At 49.1% G+C, this 23,617-nt stretch overlaps 1 protein-coding gene across 1 annotated transcript in view; it reads left to right on the forward strand.

Moving 5' to 3' along the window:
• Positions 1-23,617, forward strand: part of TENM4 (teneurin transmembrane protein 4) — a 478,872-nt gene that overhangs the window by 349,819 nt on the left and 105,436 nt on the right. Inside the window, exon 14 of the mRNA XM_063127306.1 lies at positions 12,115-12,261. Coding sequence (XP_062983376.1) covers positions 12,115-12,261 — 147 coding nt within the window. The remainder of the gene's footprint in view (positions 1-12,114; positions 12,262-23,617) is intronic.

A 23,617-nucleotide genomic window follows, 5' to 3' on the forward strand; every position in this document is an offset into this window, starting at 1 on the left:
AGCAAAACAGCCAGTTCTTAAGGGCATATCTACCCTGGAGATTTGGACTGGTTTAGTAGTCATTCTCTCTCACCAGAGAATGGTGGGAACTGTAGTTGATTTGGGATGGGGAATCACAAAGGTCAAACTTATAGCACCTTTGCCAGACTACAATCCCCAGGGTTCTTCTTCGTGGTCTCTATGCATCACACATATGGGCTTTGCGCCTGCGCAGAGACCAGACCGGAACCTTCTATAGCTGAGTGGAACGTTTTTGGCGGGAACCCCTCCCCCACGCTACCGTGCATGTCCATGGGGTTCCCGCCCTTACCTCAGTTCTTCTTCGTCCGCCATTGTGCACAGACCTGTTTAACCGAACCTCTAGCGTTTTTCTTATTAACTTTATTCTCTCTTTTACGATCTTCTTCGTTTTTCGATCTTTTTCTAAGACTCTTCTTACTACTTTTCTTATATTAAAATATATATATATATATATATATATATTATTGTAGATAGTTTTCCTCAGCGACTTCGGTCGCGTGAGGCCTGTATGGCAGTTGAAGCCCCGTTTACGAAGTGTGTGAAGTGTGGGGCCAAGCTTCCACCTATTGACGGACACTCCCTCTGTGTCCTTTGTTTGTGCTAAGGCCATATCGTTGAGGCCTGCCATCATTGCATGTCGTTTACAAAACAAACGAGGAAAAGCAGAGCTGACGACCTCCCTCCATCTTGGGGGGAAAAAGCTCTCAGAGCCACGGAGGCTCCTACTATGGATAAAACGGCAGTCAGTAAGTCCGTTACCGACAAAACGGCAGCGAGTAAGTCCGTTACCGACAAAACGGCAGCCAGTAAGACCGTTGATGACCGTTGCACTGAGGTGCCTGAGAATTCCAGAGCGGCTAATAGGGCTCAGATACCCCTAACGCCTGGACGGTCACTGGTGAGTTCCGCGGCCAGGAAAATCTCCAAAAAAGGCCCGGGCTCCCAAATCTTCGACGATCGACAAAACGGCAGCCAGTAAGTCCGTTGATGACCGTTGCACTGAGGTGCCTGAGAATTCCAGAGCGGCTAATAGGGCTCAGATACCCCTAACGCCTGGACGGTCACTGGCGAGTTCCGCGGCCAGGAAAATCTCCAAAAAAGGCCCGGGCTCCCAAATCTTCGATGATGGACAAAACGGCAGCCAATAAGTCCGTTGATGACCGTTGCACTGAGGTGCCTGAATATTCCAGAGCGGCTAATAGGGCTCAGATACCCCTAACGCCTGGACGGTCACTGGCGAGTTCCGCGGCCAGGAAAATCTCCAAAAAAGGCCCGGGCTCCCAAATCTTCGACGATCGACAAAACGGCAGCCAGTAAGTCCGTTGATGACCGTTGCACTGAGGTGCCTGAATATTCCAGAGCGGCTAATAGGGCTCAGATACCCCTAACGCCTGGACGGTCACTGGCGAGTCCCGCGGCCAGGAAAATCTCCAAAAAAGGCCCGGACTCCCAAATCTTCTTCGGAAATGGAGCGGCGGAACCGGCTAGGAGTCACTCTACTCCTCCTGCCATACCGACCGCTTCGATACCGAGGCCTCCCTCGGTATCGAGATTCCAGCCGCTACCGATGGCTACGGTACCGACGCACCCTCCCAGTCTATCGGAGGGCGAGTTGCGGGATTCGGTTTCAGCGGCCTCTTTCCGAGAGCCTACCAGGCCGTGAGAGGTTCAGGGACTAATCCCTCTACCGCCTTCGGAATGGGATCGATATCGCCCACTTCCAGGGTGACCACCAGTACCCTCAAGAAGAGTATTATGCGCACCCTTCGCTTACATCGAGACCACGATACCGACGGAGCATGTGTCATCTACCGCTGCCTCCACCGCCCGCCCACCAATGTCCACGGTGTCGACGCCTCGACACCGTACACAGCCATCGGCATCGACTGCCGCGGTTACCACGATACCGACGGAGCATGTATACCTCCAGGTGGTTACAGTATCCTTGCCTGAAGAAAATTATTCATCGGATTCTGAATTGGGGTTGTCGGCTACTCCATCGATGCCTTCACCATAAGATGAGGTTCATGACAACGACCCTTCTTCCCCTTCCGACGATATGGTCAGATCTTCTGACCATATGCTTAGAATGGCTCAGGCATTAGGACTGGTGACCCAGCACCACATGCTTTAAAGCAAATGGCTCAATTATTCTGGAAAACACCGGCGATGTCTCAAGCCACATCGTAAAGGCTAGAGACCCTCTATCGAGTCTAACAAGAAAATGTACAGTTTCTGGTCCAACATCCCAAACCTAATTCGATCGTAGGGAGTCGGCTCAAGGCCGCTCACAGAAGGCACATTCTGCACCCGTGGACAGAGAGGGCAGAAAGTTGGACCTTACGGGCCAGAGGATTTACTCCTCTGCTTCTTTGGGCATCAGCCTACGAGGCTACCATGGCACGATACCAGCTCTTCCTCTGGGAGAAAATAGGATCACTAGGTGAACATCTCCCAGAGGACAAAAAAGAGCGGGCATGAGTCTTCCAAAGTGAAGCTTCAGCCATAGCCAGGCAACAAGTGTCGACAGCGCGACACCAAGTTGACTGCCATTCCAAGTCGATGATGGGATTCGTGTCCTTGAGGAGACATGCTTGGCTCCACTCCGCTAATCTGGCTCATGACACCAAAGCCAGGATTGAGAACATGCCTTACGATGGCGAGGGCTTGTTTAATAGCAAGACGGACAAGACCTTGGACTCTATATACAAGGCTCGCACAACAGCCAAGAAAATAAGTTTCTCTACTCAGCCTGCCCAATACAAGCTGAGACGGTGAACAAGACCGCCTGCTCAACAACAACAGCAGCGGCCCTACTATCAAAGCCAACAGAGGCAGCAACAACAACAACAACTCCAGAGTAAGCGGCCATATCAGTCTACATTTCAACAAGACAAGCGTCAGCCTGACTTCACCAAGAAGCAGCGACTTTGACTTCTTTGTCCCACGTCCACCTCTCTTTGCGAACCGCCTAGCACCCCATTACCATCAATGGGAGTCAATGACATCAGACTCCTGCGTGCTCACTATCATCAACTCGGGGTATGCCATCGAGCTCGATGTCCTTCCTCCTTCTTCGGGGGTGAAAGTAACGGCGCCATCCTTTCCTCTGCTTCCGGAGGTACAGACCTCTGCTATCGAAGAGAGCCATCTCTCCCGTACCCGCAGAGGAACTCAACCAGGGTTTTTTCTCGCGCTACTTCACGGTCCCGAAGAAATATGAGGTCTTCGGCCGATCATGGACTTAAAGCAGTTAAACAAATTCATCATTCCAAGGAAGTTCCGTATGACAACGGTTACTTTTATTCTGCAGCTCCTACACTTGGACGATTGGCTTCTGGTAGCGGACAGCAGTTGCACGCTCCAGAAGGACATTTCAATCACCCTCAACCTGTTGGACTTGTTGGGTTTGTGGATCAACGAGGAGAAATCCATCTTGACCCCACATCAGAAGCTCGACTTTATAGGGGTAACTCTGTCTTCTCGAGATGTGAGAGCATACTTACCGTCGACCAGAGCGAACACCTTACAGCAGTTAGCCATCGATACCGAGAGCCGCCGAAAAGTTTCGGCATGGACAATTCAGAGACTATTAGGCTTGATGCAGTCATCAGGTTTGCAAGACTCAGAATGAGAATATTGTAAGCCTGGGTTTTAAGAACTTTCGATCTTCGAAACACTCCTTCGGTAACGATCACGACGGATGCATCGTTGATCGGATGGGGAGCACACTGCGACTCCCTCACAACTCAGGGCCGTTGGCCTCTTTCCCAGAGGGAACATCATATCTACCACCTAGAACTGCTAGCGGTGGAGAATGCAATAAGAACTTTTTCACAATTGATCGAGGGCTGAATCGTCCTGATCGCAACAGACAACACCACAGTAGTGGCGTACATCAACAGACAAGGTGGGACAAGGTCTCATCCTCTGAATCGATCGGCACTCAGGATTTGGAACTGGTGCATAAAGAGAAATACTCACCTGACGGCGACCCATGTAGCGGGCAATGAAAACATCATCGCGGACGCCCTCAGCAGGTCTTTCCACGTCGACCACGAATGGGAGCTCGATACCGAAGTAAGAGACGTTCTCTTTCGGTACTGGAGCCTCCCTGCTGTCGATGTCTTCGCTACCGAAGAAAACGCAGCTTGTTCCAGGTTCTGCAGCAGAGCAGGAAGAGGAAAGCACTCGCTAGGAGATGCTTTCACCAGAACCTGGAAAGGAAATCTTCTTTACATCTTTCCTCTGTTTCCACTGTTGACGAAGGTGCTGGCCAAAATCCAGTCGGACAGGTCGGACTGCATCCTTATCACACCGTGGTGGCCTCGATAGACGTGGTTCTCCACGCCCTTCGACTGTCGGACAGGAATTACATCAGACTCCCGCCGATACCGACACTGTTGTCTCGACACCAGGGCAGGGTTCGACACGCAAACCCGTCGACCCTCAAGATGATGGCATGGAGGATATCATCTACTCCTCCTCTCGTATCAAAGATTTATCTGTAGACCATATATTTTTGGCATCACTAAAGCCTTCAACAAGAAAATCTTATGCGGCAAAGTGGCAAAGATTTCAAACTTTTGCCTTGGAAAACGATCAAGCACCTGAATCTTGCCCTTTAGCGTTAATCCTCAAATACCTACTGACACTTTATCAGCAGGGACTCGAACTCACTTCCATCAGAGTTCACTTAGCAGCTATTACGTCTTTCATCGAGGCATGATTGGTTTTACACCTTTTGTGCATCCAACATCGGGGAGATTTTTAAAAGGGCTTAAAAATATGATACCGACAGTAAAGAGTATCGTTCCACCATGGAGCCTATCAGTGGTGTTACAGGCATTGACAAAGAAGCCCTTCGAGCCCATGGCCTTATCTGACCTTAGGCTTCTAACATTCAATACTGTCTTTTTAGTAGCCATCACTTTTGCTAGACGTGCAAGTGAGCTTAGAGCTCTCAAGATAGTTGCTCCTTACACTATCTTTCACAAAGATAAGGTTGTGTTACGCACAGACCCTGCCTTCTTGCCTAAGGTAGTGTCAACTTTTCATCTGTCCCAATATATCACTCTACCAGCTTTCTTTCCGAATCCTACATCACCTGTAGAGTCTGCTTTACATACACTTGATGTAAGGAGAACTCTTGCCTTTTACAAGGCTAGGACAGGGAATTTTAGAAAAACAAAGCAATTGTTTATTTGTTATGGGGAGCCTTATAAGGGACTCCCTGCTTCATACCGGCGTCTGTCACGCTGGATTGTAGAGACAATTGAACTTGTCTACTCTATCTCTAAACTAGAACTGGTGAAACCTGTGACAGCTCATTCTACCAGAGCCGTCACAACATCTGTGGTTTTCGGCAAAGGGGTTCCTTTGACAGAAGTCTGTAGAGCTGCAACGTGGTCCACTCCATCCACGTTTGTTAGGCACTACAGTTTGGGCACCCGTGCGAGGCAGGACTGCTCATTTGAAGGACAGTGCTCTCGGAGATCTTCAGATGATGCACCAACCCACCTCCAAATATATGTCAGCTTGCTACTCGCCCATATGTGTGATGCATAGAGACCACGAAGAAGAAATGCAGGTTGCTTACCTGTAACTGTAGTTCTTCGAGTGGTCATCTATGCATTCACACAACCCACCCACCATCCCCACTTGGTGGTGTGAGACTTATAAATGACACAGTTATATGTGGAATGTACTTGTATTTTATTTACACTCATGTTTATGGGGGCACAATGTCGGACTCCTGTAAACTGAGGTAAGGGCGGGAACCCCATGGACATGCACGGTAGCGTGGGGGAGGGGTTCCCGCCAAAAACGTTCCACTCAGCTATAGAAGGTTCCGGTCTGGTCTCTGCGCAGGCGCAAAGCCCATATGTGTGAATGCATAGATGACCACTCGAAGAACTACAGTTACAGGTAAGCAACCTGCATTTCTCTGGGGCAAGCTTCTTGACTTCCATGATTCTAAATGTGATTATACTGGTGATGAGTCGTTTCCCATTACTTCCACACAACCAGAGGATGTTCCAGTGAATCTTTACTCACATGGTGGACTGATTGTGTGATAGTAAGCACACTATGGAGCAGGTACATAAGCACTTCATATACATTACCTGAAGAAGGGTTTTCATCACTCACTCTGTTCTACCTGTCAGAAAACTAAGGAAGTGAATTGAAACTTGATAGGAAGCTCACCGCATGCTGAAATATGAGCTGAGTGAGTGAAGGAGCCGTCGTCGTGTGACGGCTTCCCCACAGTGTCAGGCTGAAAGAGAATTCAGCCAATTCAATCCACCTCTTCTGGCCTCCTACATAGGACCTGGTCCTTAAAAAGAAGGTGGCAAATGAAAATAACGTAATTATTTTTTTCTAGTCATACAGAACTTCCACAGCTGTCCCGTGAATTATGAAATTTTATTTACCGCAGTAACTCACACTTTTGTTTCTTATTAACACTTCCAAATATGCATGATTAAGATCACTGAATCTGCTCTGCTTTGGCAGTCCAGTTACACCCTCTACTAAGAACAAAAAGGTGGTGTATTACCCTTCCCCCCCACGTTAGGAATAATAATAATAATAATAATAATAATAATAATAATAATAATAATAATTTATTTATTTATTTGTTACATTTTTATACTGCCCAATAGCTGAAGCACTCTGGGCGGTTCACAAAAATTAAAACCATAATAAAACAACCAACAGGTTAAAAACACAAATACAAAATACAGTATAAAAAGTACAACCAGGATAAAACCACGCAGCAAAATTGATATAAGATTAAAATACAGAGTTAGAACAGTAAATTTTAAATTTAAGTTAAAATTAAGTGTTAAAATACTGAGTGAATAAAAAGGTCTTCAGCTGGCGACGAAAGGAGTACAGTGTAGGCGCCAGACGGACCTCTCTGGGGAGCTCATTCCACAGCCGGGGTGCCACAGCGGAGAAGGCCCTCCTCCTAGTAGCCCCCTGCCTCTCTTCCTTTGGCAGGGGCTCACGGAGAAGGACCCCTGTGGATGATCTTAAGGTCCGGGCAGGTACTTTAAGGAGGCGTTCCTTCAAATAACCTGGCCCCAAACCGTTTAGGGCTTTAAATGTCAATACCAGCACTTTGAATCAGGCCCGGACCTGGACTGGCAGCCAGTGAAGCTGGAAAAGGACTGGCGTAATGTGATCTCGCCGTTGCATTCCTTTGTCTAAATAAATAAATAAATACATTTATTACCTGCCTCTCCCTCTGGATTGAGGCGGGGAACAACATAGAATACAAAAATATTATAAAATATATAAAATTGATTAAAACATATAAAAATAATACATAGAATCATAGAATAGCAGAATCGGAAGGGGCCTATAAGGCCATCCAATCCAAACCCCTTCTCAGTGCAGGAATCCACCCTAAAGCATTCCTGACAGATGGTTGTCCAGCTGTCTCTTGAAGACCTCTAGTGTGGGAGAGCCCACAACCTCCCTAGATAACTGGTTCCATTATTAAATAACAGCCAGACATCAGTGTGCTTAGGATACACACAATCTCCTGTCAGGCTGTTGTTCTGAAATTGGGGGTCTGTGGCAACTAGTGTTCTCTGTAAGTCATCTCCAAAACCCCAGCGAAATTAATAGCGATAACATGCTGAAGACCCAAAGCCCTCTTTAGAATTTCCACCACGTGCTGAAGAGGCAACCCACTTGTCAGTTTAAGTTTTAAATTGAAGAGCAGCTTGCCTCTTCAGCAGTGCAAACTGAAAACCCTGAAGAAACTCCTGGCTAAATGCCTGGTTTGTCCCCATTCATGGGTTTAGTACAGTGATGGGGAAACGTGTGACCCTCCAGCTGTTGTTGGACTGCAATTCCCAGCATCTGGAGCGTGTTCAGAGGAGGGCGACCAGGATGACAAGGGTCAGGAAACAAAGCCCTATGAAGACAGACTGATAGAACTGGGCCTGTTTAGCCTGGAGAAGAGAAGGTTGAGGGGAGACGTGATAGCACTCTTCAAGGACTTGAAAGATGGTCACACAGAGGAGGGTCAGGATCTCTTCTCGATCCTCCCAGAGTGCAGGACATGGAATAACGGGCTCAAGTTAAAGGAAGCCAGATTCCAGCTGTACATCAGGAAAAACATCCTGACTGTTAGAGCAGTACGACAATGGAATCAGTTGCCTGGTGAGGTTGTGGGCTCTCCCACACTAGAGGCCGTCAAGAGGCAGCTGGACAGCCATCTGTCAGGGATGCTTTAGGGTGGATTCCTGCATTGAGCAGGGGGTTGGACTTGATGGCCTTGTAGGCCCTTTCCAACTCTGCTATTCTATGATTCTATGGTTAGTCAACGTGCAGTTGAGCACCTTGCCTAAGAAGGTCACAACATCTACTTGCCCATAATGATTTCAGGTAGGGCTAGGGAAGATTCCTGCCTGAAACCCTGGAAAGCCCCTGCCAGTCATTGTGAACAACACTGATGGTCCAGTGGTCTGACTTGATATGACAGCTTCCTATGTCCCTAAAGCGATGGTCTCTCTACCATAAGTGGTTGAGCTCTTCCCAGTGGTGTCCGTTTATGACCATCTGAAATCATTTCCTTTCCCACCGAAATCTGACGAGGAAAGCACAGAAAATCATTTCCCCTTCTCTTCCTTTTTTTTAAAAAAAGAACTAGAGGAAGGGCAAGGAAGGAAATATATGAACTCCCCCGCTCTCCAATATCCCTTTATCACCCAACCCGGATCTCTAAATAAAATCTCAATTGGAGATGCGACTTCTGTAGAAAGAGCCTTCCGAGAGATATAGGAGGGTTATGACTGGGACTAATTAAAGAGCTTTAATTGCCCAGATCATTAGTGGCAGATTATTCCGGCTACCAGTCTTGAAAAATTGCAAGGTAATCACTTGTTAATCTGAGTAAACAGCCTTGCTAGACAGGGAGAAATGCCTTTGCATATATGAAGCAACTGGTTTTATTTGCTTCCATCCTCCCAAATGTAACTTTGCTCATTATTTCTTCTTAAATGTTAAGGAAGAAGAATGCATGGTGAAGCCTTAATGACTTCAGCCTTTCCATGCATACTGCTTGCCCAGTATTCAGTCAGAAGAATGAGCTTGATTAAGCATTGGGATTTATTTATTTATTTCATTTATTTATTACACTTAGATACCACCCCCATAGCCAGGGCTCTCTGGGCGGTTTACAGAAATTCTAAAAGATTAAGATAAAAACAAGTATACAAAATTTAAAATTCGAAAACACAGAACATACGCACATAAAGCATTAAAAACCGTTAAAAATAAACATGTGGGTGATTAAGATGTGCTGCCATATGCCTGGGCAAAGAGGAAAGTCTTAACCTGGCGTCGGAAAGATAGCGGCGCTGGCGCCACGCGACCCTCGTCAGGGAGATCATTCCATAGTCTGGGGGCCACCACCAAAAAGGCCCTGTACCTCGTTGCCACACTCCGAGCCTCTCTCGGAGTAGGCACCCGGAGGAGGACCTTAGATGTTGAACGTAGTGACCGGGTATATTCACGTCGGGAGAGGCGTTCCGTCAGGTATTGTGGTCCCAAGCTCACCCCCCCATCCCCATCTGTCCAGTGGGCGGAAGAGATCAGAAGTAACCACTTCCAGGTTTTAACTAACTGTAGGTGATCATTATATCCAGCAAGGGTAAGCGATGGTTAGTTTAAAGTATGGTTTATTGAAACAAGCCAAGATCAAACCATGGTTTCTGATCTTGGCTTGTTGCAATAAAGCATAGTTTAAATTAACCACAGTTTGGATGTAATGATAAACTGTGGTTAGCTTAAACCTGGAAGCAGATACTTCCAATCTCATCTGGTGAATGCCGGAGGGTGATAGCGGAGGGAGGAAGCCCTCAAGCCCAAGGCTTAGCAAACTCATTTGCCTAATGCGAAAGTTTGTTTGATGGAAATGTGATAATTATGAGAGATCTGACTATTAAAATTATTCATAGCTCTAGTTTACCCTCCACCATAATAATATTAAGTTTATTTCGGTTTGTTGTGATAAAATGTCTACAGAATTAGGAATCAAATGGCATATTTGAACAAATCAGTAATTAATCCAGTAAGGGTGAAATCCGTTATATGTTCAGGTAGAAAAAAATTCTATAACTCTCAGCGTTCACCAGCCAGCACTGCCGGCTGAGGAAATGCTGGGAGTTTCAGCACTGTTTTCTGTCTGAACATACATAGAATTACACCCCATGTGATTCATTTAATATCTTGTTGATATTTCTAACAGTCAATAAATCAATTTGTAACCAGATCTTTTCATGTACTTGCACTTTTTGTTTCCTCTATATTAGTTATTGAAAAGATATCCTTATTAAAGAATATATAAATTTGTTGATGAAGTTGTTGGTAGAGACAGAAATTGAAGATTCAGTAATTGAAAACAAACAAGCAGAAAAAATGTGTGCTTAATGTACATACATGGCGAAGCAGAGAGGTTTCGAAAATAGATAAATTGGGTTTTTTTTATGAATGGTACAAAGGAGCAAAGGAATTTGAATGTGAGTTTATTAATGGAAATCTATGCACATTTTTGGTGGAATAAGAAAAATGACTGTATAATTGATTCAGGGTGTAGTCTTTCCTCACTGTATAGTTGTAATAATGTATGATTTGTTCCATATGGAAATGAGGAAAAGGTTCTTTCAAAAAGAGACAGTATGGTTGACTGGGATATGTTGCAGTGTGGGTGCATAACAAACCATTCACAAGTCTGGTTCAGATGTTTACACGCCCACCGAAAATGTCAACCTGGGATAAATGGTTGTGTGAAATGGCTTTCCATTGCAGTTTGAAGCTTTCCCTTTGAACAAAAGAGCATAGAAAGGGCAAGCCACCTAGGCACGGCCAAGCATAATGTTTCAGCTTGCCAGGAATCTCCTTTCCCTTTCATTTCAATTCCTTTTATTACAGACCAGGAATCTCCAAACATCAGCGCACCGCTCATCTCGCCTCGATGTGCGCTCGCGTTTGCCATCACTACTAGCAAAGGGGAAACTGCGCAAAACGAACAGCTCTCAAGCATGAACGTTGCGCAAAATTTCTCAAAGTTGCGCAATTCCCCCCCCCCCAAAAAAAGACTAAAGCGTAGGTGATTTGAAATGTGTGCATTTCAAGTAAATTGCGCTTTCGGGGAAGTTGCGCACTTCGAGAAATTTTCACGTTTCTGAAGTGCGCGTTTTGCAAACTGAACGCAAGTTTGGGAATTTGCAAACTTTTTCTGAGAAAACGTGTTGCCGTTCATGTTTGGGATTACGAGCGGGGCATTTGTGAATGATTTGCGAATTGCAACCAAATTCTCATACATCCCTAAATTGCCATCAACCAAGGGCACTGCACCTAAAAAGAAATTATGGAGCTGGAAAAAGTGCAGAAAAGGGCAACTAAAATGATTAAGGGGCTGGAGCATCTCCCCTATGAGGGAAGGTTACAGTAGCTGGGATTGTTTAGATTGGGAAAAAGGAGTCTAAGGGGGGACATGATAGAGGTGTACAAAATTATGCATAGTGTGGAGAATGTGGATGGGGAGACATTTTTCTCCCTTTCTCAAAAATACTAGAACCCAGGGGACATCCCATGAAGCTGATGGGTGGGAGATCCAGGACAAATAAAAGGAAGTACTTCTTCACACAGCGCAGAGTTAAATTATGGAACTCACTCCCATAAGATGTAGTGATGGCCATCCATTTGGATGGCTTGAAAAGGGGGTTGGATAAATTCCTGGAGGAGAAGACTATCAATGGCTGCTAGCCCTGATAGTTATGTGCTATCTCCAGTATTCAAGGGAGTAAGCCTGTTGCTGGGGAACATGGGTGGGAGGGTGCTATTGCACCATGTCCTGCCTTGTTGGACCCTGGTTGATGGCTGGTTGGCCACTGTGTGAACAGAGTGCTGGACTAGATGGACCCTTGGTCTGATCCATCAGGGCTCTTCTTATGTTCTGAAATGCCTGTTTGTCTGGACATCGTAGAGACGTTGCCCCTCTCTGTACTCCATTTTAATTTTCCAATGCCTTCCTGGTGCAATGCAACTGTAATTTTCCTTTTGCCCTTCCAGAAGGATGCCCTGGCTTGTGCAATGGCAATGGCCGGTGCACGCTGGACATGAACGGGTGGCACTGTGTCTGCCAGTTGGGCTGGAGAGGAGCCGGTTGTGATACCTCCATGGAGACCGCGTGCGGCGATGGGAAAGACAACGACGGAGGTAGGATAACAGCCCACATGGTTTGCTAACCGCAAGGCCAGGGACCCACTGATGTTATTTATTTTATTTATCTAAAACATTTCTTGGCTGCCTTTTACAGCGAAAGCCCTTGCGAGGCGGCTTACATCCATAAAATACGTGTAAACGGTTAAAATATTATAAGCAATACAAACATAAACACAATAAAAATGCAATTAAAAGCAATAAAAGCCAACAATAAACCCAGCAACAACAATGGCAAAAGCAGCAACAACAGTATTCATATCACGAGAAGGACACAGTGAAATAATATGTTTTCAAGGCCTTCTTAAAAGCCTGCAATGACAGAATGTGGCAGACCTCCAATGGGAGCTAGTTCCCAAGGTGTGAGGCTACTGCAGAGAAGGCTCTGTCCCGTGTGATCACCCACCTAACTGCTCTCATGGGTGGGCAAATGATAAGGGTGTCGCTTTCTGATCTTAAAGTGTGGGCAAGCTGATATGGGTGAAGGCGGTCCTTCACCCATATCAGTTTGAGGGGAGACATGATAGCACTCATCAAATACTTGAAAGGTTGTCACAAGGAGGAGGGCCAGGATCTCTTCTCGATCCTCCCAGAGTGCAGGACACGGAATAACGGGCTCAAGTTACAGGAAGCCAGATTCCGGCTGGACATCAGGAAAAACTTCCTGACTGTTAGAGCAGTACGACAATGGAATCAGTTACCTAGGGAGGTTGTGGGCTCTCCCACACTAGAGGCCTTCAAGAGGCAGCTGGACAGCCATCTGTCAAGTATGCTGTAGTGTGGATTTCTGCATTGAGCAGGGGGTTGGACTCGATGGCCTTTTAGGCCCCTTCCAACTCTAGTATTCTATGATTCTATGATTCTAAGTAACTTGGTCTCAAAGCATTTAAGGCTTTATAGGGGCGTTACTAGACGAGGCTCTAGCGCGCGTTACCTTCCGCAGTCACGTCGAGGCTTCCAGATGACGTTCACGAGGATCCGCCGTTATCCCGCGGTGAAGCCTCTTTCTCCCGACTTTAAAAAAGTGAGTTTTAGGACGCCTTTTCCTGCTGTCCCGCAGTAATTCGGAGTACGTGTGGGAGGATGTGAGGTCACTGCGGTCCGCACTGGGCAGGAAAAGGCGTGCTAAGGGGGAGTGGTCAGCGGCTTCGGTCAAGCCGCCTCCGCCATTTGCGCGCAGTCCGGCAGCTGGGGCAGCGCGGCGGAGCGGCTTTTTTTTTTTATTTCCCCAGTGACAGTTTGCGCAGGAACGGAGGACCGGAAAAGTGGCTGGTGACTCCTTGCGGTGGGCAGCTACCGTGGCCGCATAATGGCGGTGCTGTACGCTGCCTGTTAGTGTGGGTACCAGGCTGGCAGAGGGCAGAGCTGTTTGTGGGCTGCTGCCATGGCTACGGCCAGATGTGGGTTGGCTCCTTGGGATGGGGCACAGGGCACAGAGGCGGTCATCGCCGCCGACACCTCAGAGGCATGATGGGAGATGTAGGCACAGAGTGGCCATGCAGACGATTGACCTCGGGTCATATGACACCCGCCACGACCCCCATCAGGAAGTGAGCGCATCAATGTTGACCCTCAACAGCACCAGCAGCACTTCGGCTGGCACTGGCACTGCCGCCGCTGCCGCCGCCAGGGCCGGCGGCGGCATCGCTGATGGCTGCGCAAGTTTGCGGTCTTTCGGACGTGCGCAAACCGTGCAGCGAGCGAAAAAAAAAGCCGCGGCAATCAGGCCGGTGTGGCTGCGCAACCGTTCTCGCGGCGGCAGCAGCACAACCGGCGCAAACTTCCGCCACAAATCGAAGGCAGGTGTGGATGATGAGGCGTCACGGCTGAACGGGAAAAGCCGCTTTCACCGCTCCTCAACGACGGAACACCCGGTACGTCTAGCAACGCCCTAGGTCTAAAACAGCACTTTGAATTGGGCTCAGAAACGCACTGGTAGTTCATTCCCTTTATATGATCTCGTTAAACTAATCCGATCCTTTCTCAGCAATTAAAGTAGCTATCAGATGGAGGGCACTGTGTTTTGAAGGTTCCAGGTTCAATCCTGAGCGTCACCAGTTAAAGGAAAGGTGTTGAACCTCTTCCAGCCCGTGGACGAAATTGCATTTCGGAGAGATTCGGGGGTGGGGCACATTCCAGTTGTAGGCTAGGCCAAAGACAAAAGGGACCACCGACAAATACCAGCATATTTTTGTTTACTGCTTGTACTACCAGTCACTAAGCCTTAGGCGAGGCATTTCAACTGTTTAGCATTCGGGTGTGGACTGCACAAAAGCAGGGAATCCACCCGACAACCAGTGGTTGAGAAGAAGGGGGTGGGGCCAGGGGAAGGGGGTGGGGCCTGTGTGCAGCAGTTCTTCGGCGCAGTGGCAGGGCAGCCAGAAGACCCTTCCCGCTGTGTCCGGATCCCCCTCTGGATCCCTACTCAAAGGCCCCCTCAGTTCGGCTCTTACAGCTTGAGACATTAGGGTGTGCCTGGGCACACCCGGCACACCTCTTGCGCATGGCTATGCTAGGGAACCCAGGAGGTCCATGTTGGGACAGCAGGCAGGCTGGATTTTATCCCCTCCCTTCCCAGGCCTTAAATTCTTTACTCCAAAGGGTCTCGTCAGATCTGGGAAAGACTTGTGCTTGAGAGGTTCTCCCACTCATAGTAATGGGCTCCATGGACCAATTGTCTGATTCAGCATAAGGCAGTTTCTTATGCTCCTGTGTTGCTAGGGTAAACCACTCCATTGTACAGCACATACTTTTCATGGAGAACATCACAGGTTCAACTCCTGGCATCTGCACGTGGAAGAACCTCCGGCAGCAGGTGCTGCTAAAGTCCCATGCCTGAGGTTTTGGAGAAGTTACACTAGACAATACTGGGCTAGATGGAGCAATGGCATGACTCGGGGCTTTGCTAGACCTATCTGGGAATCCGGGCCTGTAGAGGGGCCAGCCCGTGCTAGAAGTAGCACGGGCTGTTGCTCCCAGCTAGACGTAACACGCGACGGGGTAAAGGAAAGCCCCGTCGCGTCAGCCTTTTTTTTTTTCAGCTTAAAGGGGCCATGTGCACAGGAGCGCTCCAACGATAAGGTAGGGGTTTGGTGTGTTGTTGTTTTTAAAAAAGGGTTCCCCGCTCCCCCCTGCCCCCGATTTCCCCCCGCCATGTTCAATGCCCCCCTCGCCCGCCCGTCATGTCCATTGCCCGCCCACCCACCATGTCCAATGCCCCCCTCGCCCGCCATGTCCAATGCCCTCCTCGCCCACCCACCATGTCCAATGTCCCCCTCGCCCGCCATGTCCAATGTCCCCCTCGCCCGCCAGCCATGTCTAATGCCCTCCTCACCTGCCTACCATGTCTAATGTCCCCCTCGCCCGCCCGCCATGTCCAATGCCCCCCTCACCCACCTGCCCGTGATCTCCAATCCCCGCCTCGCCCCTGGGTCACGATTCCCCCCCAATGTCCCCTGGCTCCGCTCCTCCCCCCCATCTCTCCCGCCAGGTCCATTCTCCCCCCCCCCTCCGGCCTCCATCTCTCACCCCCGCAATTCCCCCCCCCAGCCCGATGGGCACAGTGCTCCTGTGGAGCGCTGTGCCCAGTGCGCAGCTTCTCCCGGCTACTTGTGAGTAAATGCAGTAGCCGGGGAAAGCGGTGGAACGGGCTCAGGCTGGGACTATGGAAAAACCGGGCCAAGAGCGGTGCTGGTTAGCCTGGGGCCAGGGCAGTTTGAGCCCTGCCTGAGCCCAGGATCCCCTGTGCATCATCTGGACGCACAGGGATGAGACCGGGCCTCGCACCGCGCTAACGCCTCGTCTAGCAAGGCCCTCGGTGTAAGGTAGCCTTCCCCACTGGCCATACTGGCTGGGGTTGATGTCGTAGTCCGACACATCTGGAGGCCTTCAAGTTGGGTAAGGCTGGTGTAAGGCAACTATCATTACACTAGGCATGGTTAGATAAACTCTTTCCCCTGCAGACTGAAGTACCAAATGCATCTCGTTAAAACTTTTACAAAGAGTCCCCCCTTGTGATCCTAGATTGGGACCACAAGGTGGGGAAGTTAATCCCTTTCCCCTATGCTATTTTCCCAATAAAAATCCCCCCCTTCTAAGCATTTGCTATTTGCCCCAGTTGGGAAAACATATTAGCACAACATTCTAAGACCCAACCAGTTCTCCTATGGCGACACACCCTTTTCTTTTCTCTTTTCATTCTGATATATTGAGTACTGTCAGGCAAATTCTTGTAATTGGCTATTAACAGCAGCTTATCTTGTTACGGAGAAAGCTCCGGTAGACCGTTAAGGTTTGGATTAGAGGCTAGGAGACATCCCATTGTAAGACAGACAGAAGAATGCATAATTTGATTCTGTAAACCACAGCACCTCTCCCCTCCGCCCCGCCCTCTGTCCGCTGAAATCAGCAGTAAAGCACAAGCATTGCATGTGTTATCATATTACAGAGCAGTGCTGTTTTCAAGAGGTGGGGTGGAGGAGGAGGTAAAACCAAGCCTGAGAGCTTGTGTGTGTGTATGGGGGGGGGGTGTATATGTGTTATTGAATGCTTAAGATAGTTTTGCACATCTGGTGCGGTAAGTGGCCCAAATTACTTCTCTTGGAAACAGATTTGGAAAAGAGCCCCCCCCCCATCCCAAATGAAGTAGCATTCCTCCCCTCCCCCAGTATGAAAAATACAAGCTGTAAAACAAAAGGCGCTTTCTTCTCTCCCATGAAACTGGATACCACCGTCTTCGCTTCTATTTACAGCAGACCCGAGGCAGCGATACCGTTCACCGCACCAGATGTGTCAAATATACGGATTTTTAGGCTGTAATTCTCCCGCTTTCATGCATGGGAACAAAAATGGCCCACGTAAGTGAAGGACATGGTTTTCTGGAGGGGCCAACTGGACCAAAACCAGAATGGAAACTGCAGTTGTTACTTTCAAAGAACGTTGTTGAAAGCGGCAGTTGCGCCCGGTCAATATTGCGTATGTCTCCGGACGAATTTGGGACAGAAATTTCCCATGCACCAAATTTGCTCTTCAGGTTGAAAACAGAGCGCACAATTAGTGGTTATAAAAGACTAGGGTGACCAGATGGAAAGGAGGACAGGGCTTCTATATCTTTAACAGTTGCATGGAAAAGGGAATTTCAGTAGGTGTCATTCGTATGCATACAGCACCTGGTGAAATTTCCTCTTCATCACAACAGATAAAGCTGCAGGAGCCCTGCCCTCTTGACCAGATCCAAAAGAGGGCAGGGCTGCTGCAGCTTTAACAGTTGTGATGAAGAGGGGATTTCACCAGGGGCTGCATGCATACAAATGTCACCTGCTGAAATTATTTATTTATTTATTTATTTGTTTATTACATTTTTATACCGCCCAATAGCCGAAGCTCTCTGGGCGGTTCCCTTTTCTATACAGCTGTTAAAGATACAGGAGCCCTGTCCTTCTTTCCATCTGGTCACCCTATAAAAGACGACGATGTAAACTTAAGACTGTAACCCTGTGCACACTTCCTTGGGAGTAAGTCCTATAGGCCTCATCATTTCTGAGTAAACGCACATCATGATACACAACTATGATCAGAAGTGGATTTCGTGAGGCCGTCTTCTAAGTTATTATTTAGAGCATAGGGGGGCAAATGTTGTCCCATCAAGCAATGGCTTGTATACTTGAAAAGCCCCCCCCCCCCAAATAAAAACTACTCAGAATTTTCAAATGTGTTTGTGCACAGTGCTGATCCGCAGGAGTGGTGTTGCCGCATGTCCCCATTCGCAAGCAGATGTGAGCCCACATATGTCAGAACAAACGCATGATTTAAGGGACTTCTTCCAGAGGTGTGGCACGCACATCGCAGATTTATGTACTGTGCTTCAACGCAGGGGAGAAACCACTACTTCTGCGGTGGAGAAAACAGCCCAAAGAACTGTTCAAGTCCAAAGCTACAAACTTTATTTTTAACACACGCACATGCGTTATAAAAGAGGAAGGCGGCTTGGTTGGTATTCCAAAGCCCCTAGCATTTGGACCAGTACACTCGTTCTAACAGGCGTAACATCGTAACGGAGAGACATGGAGACTGGGAAGTTAATGTTTGCCAAATAAGGAATGGAAGGAGGCAAGGTGGGGGTCCAGGAGATGGCAAAGGTGGGGGTCTAGGAGTTGGCAAAGGTGGGGGTCTAGGTGGGGGTCCAGGAGATGGCAAAGGTGGGGGTCTAGGGCATGGCAAAGGTGGGGGTCTAGGTGGGGGTCCAGGAGATGGCAAAGGTGGGGGTCTAGGAGTTGGCAAAGGTGGGGGTCTAGGTGGGGGTCCAGGAGATGGCAAAGGTGGGGGTCTAGGAGATGGCAAAGGTGGGGGTCTAGGTGGGGGTCCACGAGATGGCAAAGGTGGGGGTCTAGGAGTTGGCAAAGGTGGGGGTCTAGGTGGGGGTCCAGGAGATGGCAAAGGTGGAGGTCTAGGAGATGGCAAGGTGGGGGTCTAAGTGGGGGTCTAGGAGATGGCAAGGTGGAGGTCCAGGAGAGTAGACATCCGAGGAAATCTCAAGTCCAGGGGGGAAACGGTGCTCAATAGGGCCGAAAGCGATATATTTAGAGGGCAAAAGGAAGAGGCATAGAGCTGCCCCCCATACCTGGTGCCCCCCATGTGTTGGAGTGCAACTCCCATCATTCCCAGCCAGCATGGGCTTTGGAAGTTGCAGTCTAACACATTTGGGGGCAAAGGCTTTGTGGGGGGTGGGGTGCTGATATCATAAGCAGTTATATTTCCCTGGCTTCAAAGTAAGGGGGAACTGGAAGGACTTCACTTCCTGGTTGGTCACAAATAGTTGGGGAAAAATAGAATCATAGAATAGCAGAGTTGGAAGGGGCCTACAAGACCATCGAGTCCAACCCCCTGCTCAATGCAGGAATCCACCCTAAAGCATCCCTGACAGACGGCTGTCCAGCTGCCTCTTGAAGGCCTCCAGTGTGGGAGAGGCCACAACCTCCCTAGGTAACTGGTTCCATTGTCGTACTGCTCTAACAGTCAGGAAGTTTTTCCTGATGTCCAGCTGGAATCTGGCTTCCTTTAACTTGAGCCCGTTATTCCGTGTCCTGCACTTTGGGAGGATCGAGAAGAGATCCTGGCCCTCCTCTGTGTGACAACCTTTTAAGTATTTGAAGAGTGCTATCATGTCTCCCCTCAACCTTCTCTTCTCCAGGCTAAACATGCCCAGTTCTTTCAGTCTCTCTTCATAGGGCTTTGTTTCCAGACCCCTGATCATCCTGGTTGCCCTCCTCTGAACATGCTCCAGCTTGTCTGCGTCCTTCCTGAATTGTGGAGCCCAGAACTGGACGCAATACTCTCGATGAGGCCTAACCAGGGTCAAATAGATAGGAACCAGTACCTCACATGATTTGGAAGCTATACTTCTGTTAATGCAGCCCAAAATAGCATTTGCGTTTCTTGCAGCCATATCGCACTGTTGGCTCATATTCAGCTTGCGATCTACAACAATTCCAAGATCCTTCTCGTTTGTAGTATTGCTGAGCCAAGTATCCCCCATCTGGTAACTCTGCATTTGGTTTCTATTTCCTAAATGTAGAACTTGGCATTTATCTGTGGCTGCAGACTACCCTCGGGTCTCCTGGCTTTGGTTACCAATTAAACATGGGGCAAAAGCCTCCAGCTGCTCAGGCACTATGGAGCACCAAGTTGTCTAGGCACGTTCAAGGAATTACGTATCTATAGATGGTTTTGACTCAACTGGTATTTGTAGTGATGGCCACCAATTTGGATGGCTTTAAAAGGGGGTTGGATAAATTCCTGGCGGCAAAGGCTATCCATGGCTACTAGCCCTGATGGTTGTGTGCTATCTCCAGTGTTCGAGGCAATAAGCCTGTGTGCACCAGTTGCTGGGGAACATGGGTGGGAGGGTGCTGTTGCACCATGTCCTGCCTTGTTGGTCCCTGGCCGATGGCTGGTTGGCCACTGTGTGAACAGAGTTCTGGACTAGATGGACCCTTGGTCTGATCCAGCAGGGCTCTTCTTGTGTTCTTATGATGGGTAGACGGAATGGTTGCTGAGACCTTATTAGGAACCCCGGAGCTGCCATAGTTTGGTTTAAGGCTAGAATTTAAAATGTAGAGCCTGAAAACAGGCTTGTTGCTTAGACCTGACAACAACACCGAATAAAATAACGAACACAGAGAGGGGCAAAGAAGACGTGGGGAGAGGAGAGGAGGAAGGCAGCCTATCAAAAATTCTTCAGAAGGTTTAGGAAGGCGGCTAAATTGGTTATGCTCGACTCGAGAGCTTTTGTAGCAGTACTCCGACAACATGCTAAAGTCCATGCTTGACCCCCCCCCCCATCGCTGGACTCAACTCATACATAGTAGCCAACATGGAAATCGAGAGCTCACAGGTTATCCTGTGTGGTGTATGGAACTCAGATTTGAACTCAGCAAGCGCCTTACCGTGGGCAAAGCTTTGCTCTCTGTGCGTGTAGAAGACAAAACAAATGTCTCTGAGCAACCAAGGAACACGTGAAGCTGTAATAGTCTGGGATGTGGGCAGCTGGGAGCGCAGACTGAGTCCGGGACCCAGGAGAGCGAAGGTGTACAGAGACTAACACACACACAAGCTGTTTAGGATAGAGCAGTTTACTGGTATAACCACAACGTGGCAGGAGCAAGAGGCAGGGGTGAGGTTCTGTAGGCAACCCAGTGGCGGAGACCAGAGTCCCAACAGGGCCCGTGGTAGTAGCAAGTCCAGGGCCGATCAAGGGTAAGGTCAAACCTGGATCCAGACAGGGCCAGAAGCAAGGGCGCAGTCCAGGGCACAGTCCAAGGTCAGGAACAAACAAGGCGTGGCAGAAGCAAGAGCGTAGTCCAGAGAGCAGTCCAAGGTCAGGCACAAACAAGGCATCAGGGGAACAAGCACCACAGAAACAGTGTTGCTGGGGCAAATGGTGGAGTCACAATGTGGTCCTTAAATAGCCCTGACTCTAGTTGCTCCCAGTTGCACTGAATTACCCTATCATGAACTGCTGCTGCCAGCACTCTGCAGCAGAGCAGCCCTTTGAGCGCGGACCTGGATCCTGTAAGCAGGCCCAGTGCTGCCATAGAGGCAACTCAGGCGGCCGCCTAGAGCGCCAAGCAAACGAGGGCACCGAACAGCGTACCCGGAAGCTGTTCTCCTAGAGCGGCTTCTGGGTGTGCTGTTCCAAAGCCGCCGCCGCCCCAGCCTCCGCCCAACCCCAGCGTCCTGGCTCCTTCGAAGCCAGGATGCTGGGGTTGGAGGCGGAGGCTTCAATACGGCGCGCCAGGGAGCCACTTCCAGGCGCGCCGCTTCAAAGCCTCTGCCCCGCCTCCCAACCCCAGCGTCCTGGCTTCAAAGCCGGGAACGGGCGGTGAGTGGGTGAGCAAGGGGGGAGCCATAGCGGCGAGCAAGCGGGGGCAGCGGGCAAGCGATGTAGGGAGCCGGAGCATGTGAGCGAGGGGGAGCCGGAGCGGCGGGCGGGTGGGCGGGCGGGCGGGTGGGGGGGAGCAGTGAGTGAGCAAGCGAGCGGGTGGGCAGGCGAGTGAGGGGGGCGGTGAGTGAGCAAGCAGGGGGCAGCTTCAGAACGCGCCTGCCAAGGGCACAATATAGTCTGGCGCTGGCCCTGCCTGTAAGCACTCATCAATAGTACCTGATCCTGACAGAAGCGGCCTTATACCGAATCAGACCTAGAATTGGTGCATTCTCTCTCTTTGTCTGTGTGTGTGTGTGTGTGTGTGTGTTTTGGAACTGCGTGGCATAAGCAGCTCCTAAATTTTCCTGAGTTGAAGGGAGCCTAATCCTCTAACACCCATTAAAAGTCAAGGGGAGGCAGAAGCTGAATCCCAGATCTACGTTCAGAGAGTTTAAGAGCTTTAAAGATGTCCGTGGCAAAGACCCTTTGTCATACTTACACCTGATCAGGATAAAGAAAAAAGGCAGGAGAAAGACTTGGCTGCACAAGGACAGAAAGAAATACGAGGTGAAAAGTGAGTCCCGCAGCATCCATGCCTCATCCCAGATGCTCTGTTGATGGTTTTACCCGAATCACCTGCCTGCTGCTGCTTGCAGCCTAGTTTTGGTCCTTGAAGTCTTAATCTGAGGCAGGGAATCTTAAGGGGAGGCCCAGGAGAGCTGCAGGATATGTTCCAACTGTCCGTAGTTTAACAGAGAGAGTCCCAGTTTTCCCGGTAACTGTCCCTGGTAAATCACTGGCTCTGTTTGGACTCTGTTTTGTCTTTGGGACAGATTTGGGGCACATGTCTTTAAAACCCTGGATGTGAGTTGCCATTCTCCAGGGGCATGTCTAGACCTGGGGAGGGGAGGGGAGGGGAGGGGGAGGATCTCGTGATATGCTGAATGCGAGATCCTCCCCCTCACTCTACACGTGGTGTGTGATGTCCCGGGAGGAAGAGGACATCACGCCCACCATTTTGGTTTTTTTAAAAAAAAAATTGAAAATGAGCGCAGGAGTGCTCCATCGCTAAGGTAAGGGTTGTTGTGTTTTTAAAAAAGATCCCACTTCTTCCAACCACCCCCAATGGGCACGGAGCTCCTGAAGAGCTCTGTGCCCTATGCCCGGTTCCCGGGACCTCGCGTTTACTCGCGAGGAGCCGAGAAGAAACCAGGATGGCTACCCACACGTCCCACTGACTTGGGACGATCCCCAAACCATTGGAAAAGTCAGGATTAAAGCCACCCTGGCTATCCCAGGAAAAGGGAGGGATCATCCCTCCCTGGCCCTGGGATCCCCTGTGTCATGTGAACATACACGGATGATCCTGCGGCGATCCCCAGGATATCACCTGGTCTAGACATGCCCCAGGGGTTCAACTCCCTCCCTGCTAGCTGTCTAAGGCAGGATCTACACTAATGCTTTAAAATGGTTTATAGTGGTTTTGACAACTGTTGGGGCCCAGGACACACTCCCTATACTGTTTTCGACCGCTTTCAAAGAGTTATATCCTGTTTGGTGTAGACCTGGCCTAGGTTGTAAATCTCTGCGTGAGGGTTGGAGAAAGGTTAGGTGAGAATTGACTTTAAACACACACGCATGGAAAGGACACCAAATTGCAGGCCCGGGGAGCTGTGCAGACCCCAAGCTATTAGACGAACTCCGTTTTCTGAGAAAATTCGTTCATACTGAGGTGATTCCAAATGAAACGGAGGGGTGTTCGCCCATCACTATTCGCAACCGCCGTCTGACGTTGGCTCAGTTGAGAGATACCAGTTTGTCCAAGGTAATTCAGTGAGTGGCATCAAGAGCTAAAAGGACACAGCTTTGGTTTGGGTTAGCAGAGTTGCTAAGAGAGAGAAAGAGAGAGAGAGAGAGAGAGATCAATTGGAC

The sequence above is a fragment of the Elgaria multicarinata genome, chromosome 5 (genome assembly GCF_023053635.1).
Source record: "Elgaria multicarinata webbii isolate HBS135686 ecotype San Diego chromosome 5, rElgMul1.1.pri, whole genome shotgun sequence".
NCBI lineage: Eukaryota > Metazoa > Chordata > Lepidosauria > Squamata > Anguidae > Elgaria > Elgaria multicarinata.